The 6,610-nt window shown below is 49.0% G+C and overlaps 1 protein-coding gene across 1 annotated transcript in view; it reads right to left on the bottom strand.

The window, feature by feature from the left end:
- Window positions 1-6,610, bottom strand: part of ADAMTS17 (ADAM metallopeptidase with thrombospondin type 1 motif, 17) — a 409,319-nt gene that overhangs the window by 115,414 nt on the left and 287,295 nt on the right. The window contains exon 15 of the mRNA XM_010845854.1: window positions 617-737. Within this exon, the coding sequence (XP_010844156.1) occupies window positions 617-737 (121 nt within the window). The remainder of the gene's footprint in view (window positions 1-616; window positions 738-6,610) is intronic.

Below are 6,610 nucleotides of genomic sequence, written 5' to 3'. Positions count from 1 at the left end.
TGGGGGGAGGCTGGTGGGACAGGGAGCCACTGCATGAGAATGGACCTCGGGGGCCAACCCACAGCACTGGGACAGACTATTCAGGTCAAAGAACCTAAACATATCATTCTGGCTATAATGTTTTTCTCTGCCTTTCAGAAATCCTAAGACTAAAGTGCAGGGTGCCCTAAATACTATTGTGGGTGCGTGCTCAGTCACTCAGTTGTGTCCAATTCTTTGCAACTCCGTGGACTGTAGCCCACCAAGCTCGTAAGCTCCTCTGCCCCTGGGGATTCTCCAGGCAAGAATACTGGGGTGGATTGCCATTTCCTTCTCCAGGGGAATCTTCCCAACCCAGGGATCGAACCTGCGCCTCTTGCAATGGCAGGAAGATTCTTTACTGCTGTGCCACCTGGGAAGCCTCCCTAACTATTATTAACTGGTCCATACATGTAAGATGCAAGGAAGCCAAGTGATCATTGACTTTGGTCAAGAGAGGATCCAGTAAGATTGGCTTTGGGGCAATAAAATGCACAGCACTTGTAGGCTGTCCGGTTGCTGCAGCAACACCCTGGGGACCGCGCTCACCCGTCTGCTCTCAGTGGCCGGGGCCACCTTTCCTGAGGCTCGAGCTCACCTGTGCCCCGAGCGTGGCTGAAGTCGCCCTTGACCACGCGGCAGGTCTTGCCGTCCCCGCTGCAGACCCCACACCGGTCTTCTTTGGCCGCAGACCCGATGATGCCATCACAGCCGATTTTCTAAACAAGCAGAGTGCTGGGTTATTCTGAGTGTAGCACTCAGAGGCACACCCTGCAGGGCTGACTCTCCATGAGGCCCAGCAGGCTGGCGCGGGAGGGCTCACAACACCTCCAGAGGCCCAAGCAAATATTTTAAAACCCGGAGAGAAAAAGAATACAATCCAGCTTGTATTACATTTGCCCTTACACCACATAGTCATCAAATACCTGCGTTAGTGTCTGTTAGGGAGAAGGGATCTGTGAAGGCCCAGGGGCCTGGAACTCACACTGGGGCCCGGGCCAGGCCCTTCCAGAGCCACCCGAGGTGGGGCCATGGGGAGAAGGGAAGCCAGCTCCCACACCTCCCGGCATGGCCACAGTTTCACATGACCCATGTTCCCCTTGGAGCTGCGTCAGTCCGTGATTCTATCTCGGCTGGAATAGCCAACAGTCTCAGAAGACACGGCAGACACCATAGTGACTTTTCTGCTGGGGTCAGGAAGCCCAGAGCTCACTCAGGCTGGCTGGGCGTGAGCCCCCTAGTCCTCAGTCAGGGGGATTTAGCCCAGGAAGATACCCTGCTGCTCAAATTTTTTCAAATTTTTTTCAGACAGGCCTGTCTGAGGGCAGAGGAGGATCACCCTGACCCTGGCTGGCCCCAGGGAAGCACAGTCAGTTCATAAAAAGTGGAAAAAGGTTGTGAATTCCTGTTTCTCCTTAAAAAAAATTCACGAGACTTTTATGGTCTGCAAAATAACATACCTGAGTTTATGTTACGGTAAACACTGGTGTGTTTAATTATTTGCTAGTTAAATTGCTAAAATGTCTCTCCACCCATCTCCCCTGGAGTAAAGAATTCCAGAACAAGAACTGGGTCTCCACTGCCCTGTACCCTGCATCAGGCTGGGAAGGGTTCTAATCCAGACAAGCCAAGCCCAGGTGACTGCACCCCTTCCCCCTTCTGTGTCCCCGCTCCCAAGGGGGCAGGGCACGGAGGCAAAGGCTTGGCCCCGCAGCTCACCCAATGAACCAGAACCCTCTGTTTCATAAGGGCAGTGATTCTTAAACATCAAGGTGCATCCACCTCACCAGGAGGGCCGTGAAAACACAGATGCAGGACCCATTCCCAGAGTTTCTGATCCAGCAGGGCTGAATGGACCCGAGTATCTCTATTTCTGTGAAGTTCCCAAGTGCTGCTGCAGCTGCTGGCCGGGACCACACTCAGAGAACCCTGGCAGCGTGGCATGCTACACGAAGCACAAATGAGGCTTCATTCTGAACAGTGTGGAGTCTTGCCCTTGGACGCTTTTGTTTCTTTGGGAAAGAATTAGTGAGAACTTATTATCATGTGTCCAAAAATGATATCGTCACTGAATGTATTTCAGCGAAGACTTGAAGATATGCTAAGGGCAAAACAAATTTGGTTCCCAAATGAAATGAAAACTGAAAAAGGGCAATACATTTTTAAAAAAGAAACTCCAATGTGTCCAAAGTTAGTATAAAAACAGCTACAGGGCGAGAAGATCAGGGGCTTTGGCAGCCAGAGACCAGACAAGGTGTGAACAGAGAAAGTGAATGAAGGGGTGAATCAGTGACGAATGGAGACCCCGACTGGTAAGCGGCATTGACTGTCACACCTTGCCAGGGCAGACCACCCCGTGAGACCTGGAAGTAGGCGAGCTGGATCATGTGGCAGGAGCTGCCTAGGTTCACGATCTGGACTGCTGGCTAATTCCTGGGAAGACGCTTAACACAAAATTACAGGCACTATGAACAGAAGGCAGCCAAGATCCAAAATTCTCCTCAACCGGCAGCCTCTGCAATTCCCTGTGGTCAGATCTGTGTGCCACATGTGTGCTGCCCAATTTCGAGTCTCCTGTTCCAGAGTCCAACGTCCCGGTCCCTAGCCTGTTTCCAGTACTGCCACAGGGCCAAGACCCCCAAGCTGGCCCCTGCACCTTGCCTCTTTCACGTCACCCTGACCTGTCCCCACGTGGCTTCCCCGTCTCCAGGTACTCTCAGCTCTAGACTCCTCTCACACTGGTTTCCTATTATGCTTTTAATCACACTGCGGCTTAGCAATAGTGGGTCTCTGATTTGAGCAGGTATCACTGATATCTCAGTCAGGATGTCCAGATAAAAGTTTTCTGGATACTCTACGCTAACAGCCCTCCTGGTCTGGACAGCTTTCCCCAGCCCAGCGAAGGCACGTGGTAAACCTAGGGGCCACACAGTGAGTGTCTGGCAGGGCCAGGAATGGTCCTTCACCTCCTGCCTCCTGGCCTCAGGCTGGCTTGGGAACCCTGATGTCCCCAGCCTGGGACTGAGGCCACTCTAAGACATTCTGGACAAGGTCAGGCCTCTCCCCAGAGCATGCTGGGTTTGTGAGAACTTTGAAATGCTCAGAATAGGGAAGCTAAAAGAACACCAGAAACACTACCTTTGGGAAAAGGAGGTGTTGGGGCAGAATCCATGCTGGAATTTCAAAAGGCTACTTGTTGTCTGGCTGAGATCGTGTGTGTGTGGCTGTGTGTGCATGCGTGTGCACGTGTGTGTGTGTGTGTATGTGCTCAGTTGCTCAGGCTCCTCTGTCCATGGATTTTCCTGGTAAGACACAGCTAGGAGGCGAAGTCTGCATTTCAAATCTGCCAGACTAAGAATTCACCTGGATACAAGATGGACAGGCATGGGAGGAGCTTCCAGGAGTAGGATGAGGGACTCACTGGGAAGAAGGACACCACTTTCCTAAATGAGCAAACCGCTTTCCCTCCCAAGGGTCCCCTGAAAGAAGGATCTTGGTGGGGAAAAGAAAGTGAGAATGAGGAAGGGCAGTAGTGCAAATGAATGCTCGCAAAGCCCCTGCATAGCCAGGGCAGCATCAGGTGTCCTCAGGGGCCCCCTCCCCTGACAGGAGACACTGCCGCTCCGGACAAGCAGAGGCAGGTAGGGGGGCCCACGATGAGAACCACTGTGATTCTCACCATTGCTCCTAAAACATAACATAAAGAATGTATGCATGCTTGCTCAGTAGCAGGCCCCAGCTGACACTGAGTTAGACCTCATGGGATCCAATGTTTAAGAATATGCAACGTTTGGAATTGGTTTCCATTTTTTCAGGGATGAAGTCACCATCAGTTGGGGGCCTGGTGAGACGAGACTGTCCAAGGGACTGCTGGGCACCCTGTGGCTTTGCAACACTTGGGTATGCTTAGACTGCAAGGAGCCAGCCCTCGCCTCTTTTTGAGAGTCCAGGTTATTCACAGGTAAGTCCAGGGGCCCACTGTCAGCATCTGTTTCTCTGAGGAGGTGTTGTACCATCCTTTCCAAAACATGAGCCCCCTGCTTATTTTTTCACTGGGGTGATGACTCTTGAGGGCTAAAATTAGTCTACCAAGATGGTATGCCCTTCCACACAGTCCTCACTTAGCACCTGCTAAAGGAACAACGCCTCCTGGTCTGACCAGCTGTGGTCAATGTCCAGAACAGAGAGATGACCTCCTGGGCCCAGGAACACAAGCTCACCAAACTCCAGCAGGCTGCAGTCACCTGGAGGCCTGGGTAGGTCACCCCTTGCCCAAGGATTTGTGTTCCTGCTGAATTCCCAGGTGAGGCTGCAGGCCCAGGGCCTCGTGGAAGACCACTGGGCTAGGTTTGGAGCTCAGAGAGGGACCTTCTTGGAGACAGCCACTGCTGAGAGACCCCAGCCCTGTGTCCTGAAGAAGTGTCCCTTCCTGTCGGGAAAGGTCCCATGCCTGGAGCTCCCACTGGAGCTGTGCCCCTGAGCCAAAGCCGTTCTGGGCTGAGGACCCCTCAATGGATGTGGGGGCCTCCCTGTGCTCTCGGAAATGGGGCACACTTACAGTGGTGCTCAGGTCAAGTAAAGAACCCACAGGAAGCTCCATCATGACAGAACATCTGGTTATAAATCACAAAATGCCTTTGGCGAGGGCCTCACAGACCACCTGGATGCTGGTTTATGGCTGTTCAGAACTTCCGACTCACAGGTCTCTACCCAGGAAGCAGAGACCCAGATCTGGGAACCTTCAACAGCCTTGTTTGTAGGACTCACAGCATCTTCCATGTTAAACTGTCAAAGGCTGGATACAGGGGGAAGGTTCTCCGTTATTTTCTCTTCTTTCCTTACCCAGCATTCTGCTTTAATCTTTTTTTTTTTTAATTTTATTTTATTTTTAAACTTTACAATATTGTATTAGTTTTGCCAAATATCGAAATGAATCCACCACAGGTATACCGGCGTTCCCCATCCTGAACCCTCCACCCTCCTCCCTCCCCTCCCTCTGGGTCGTCCCAGTGCACCAGCCCCAAGCATCCAGTACCATGCATCGAACCTGGACTGGCGACTCGTTTCATACATGATATTATACATGTTTCAATGCTATTCTCCCAAATCTCCCCACCCTCTCCCTCTCCCACAGAGTCCATAAGACTGATCTATACATCGGTGTCTCTTTTGCTGTCTCGTACACAGGGTTATTGTTACCATCTTTCTAAATTCCATATATATGCGTTAGTATACTGTATTGGTGTTTTTCTTTCTGGCTTACCTCACTCTGTATAATACGTTCCAGTTTCATCCATCTCATTAGAACTGATTCAAATGTATTCTTTTTAATGGCTGAGTAATACTCCATTGTGTATATGTACCACTGCTTTCTTATCCATTCATCTGCTGATGGGCATCTAGGTTGCTTCCATGTCCTGGCTATTATAAACAGTGCTGCGATGAACATTGGGGTACACGTGTCTCTTTCCCTTCTGGTTTCCTCAGTGTGTATGCCCAGCAGTGGGATTGCTGGATCATAAGGCAGTTCTATTTCCAGTTTTTTAAGGAATCTCCACACTGTTCTCCATAGTGGCTGTACTAGTTTGCATTCCCACCAACAGTGTAAGAGAGGTCCCTTTTCTCCTCACCCTCTCCAGCATTTATTGCTTGTAGACTTGTGGATCGCAGCCATTCTGACTGGCGTGAAATGGTACGTCATAGTGGTTTTGATTTGCATTTCTCTGATAATGAGTGATGTTGAGCATCTTTTCATGTGTTTGTTAGCCATCTGTATGTCTTCTTTGGTGAAATGTCTATTTAGTTCTTTGGCCCATTTTTTGATTGGGTCATTTATTTTTCTGGAGTTGAGCTGTAGGAGTTGCTTGTATATTTTTGAGATTAGTTGTTTGTGCATTGCTTCATTTGCTATTATTTTCTCCCATTCTGAAGGCTGCCTTTTCACCTTGCTAATAGTTTCCTTTGTTGTGCAGAAGCTTTTAAGTTTAATTAGGTCCCATTTGTTTATTTTTGCTTTTATTTCCAATATTCTGGGAGGTGGGTCATAGAGGATCCTGCTGTGATGTATGTCAGAGAGTGTTTTGCCTATGTTCTCCTCTAGGAGTTTTATAGTTTCTGGTCTTACGTTGAGATCTTTAATCCATTTTGAGTTTATTTTTGTGTATGGTGTTAGAAAGTGTTCTAGTTTCATTCTTTTACAAGTGGTTGACCAGTTTTCCCAGCACCACTTGTTAAAGAGATTGTCTTTAATCCATTGTATATTCTTGCCTCCTTTGTCAAAGATAAGATGTCCATATGTGTGTGGATTTATCTCTGGGCTTTCTATTTTGTTCCATTGACCAGTATTTCTGTCTTTGTGCCAGTACCATACTGTCTTGATGACTGTGGCTTTGTAGTAGAGCCTGAAGTCAGGTAGGTTGATTCCTCCAGTTCCATTCTTCTTTCTCAAGATAGCTTTGGCTATTTGAGGTTTTTTGTATTTCCATACAAATTGTGAAATTATTTGTTCTAGCTCTGTGAAGAATACCGTTGGTAGCTTGACAGGGATTGCATTGAATCTATAAATTGCTTTGGGTAGTATACTCATTTTCAC

This window comes from Bison bison, unplaced genomic scaffold (genome assembly GCF_000754665.1).
Source record: "Bison bison bison isolate TAMUID 2011002044 unplaced genomic scaffold, Bison_UMD1.0 scf7180017864224, whole genome shotgun sequence".
Taxonomy (NCBI): Eukaryota; Metazoa; Chordata; class Mammalia; order Artiodactyla; family Bovidae; genus Bison; species Bison bison.
The sequence above is the reverse complement of the archived record's forward strand: the minus strand, read 5'-3'. Positions and strand labels throughout refer to the sequence as shown.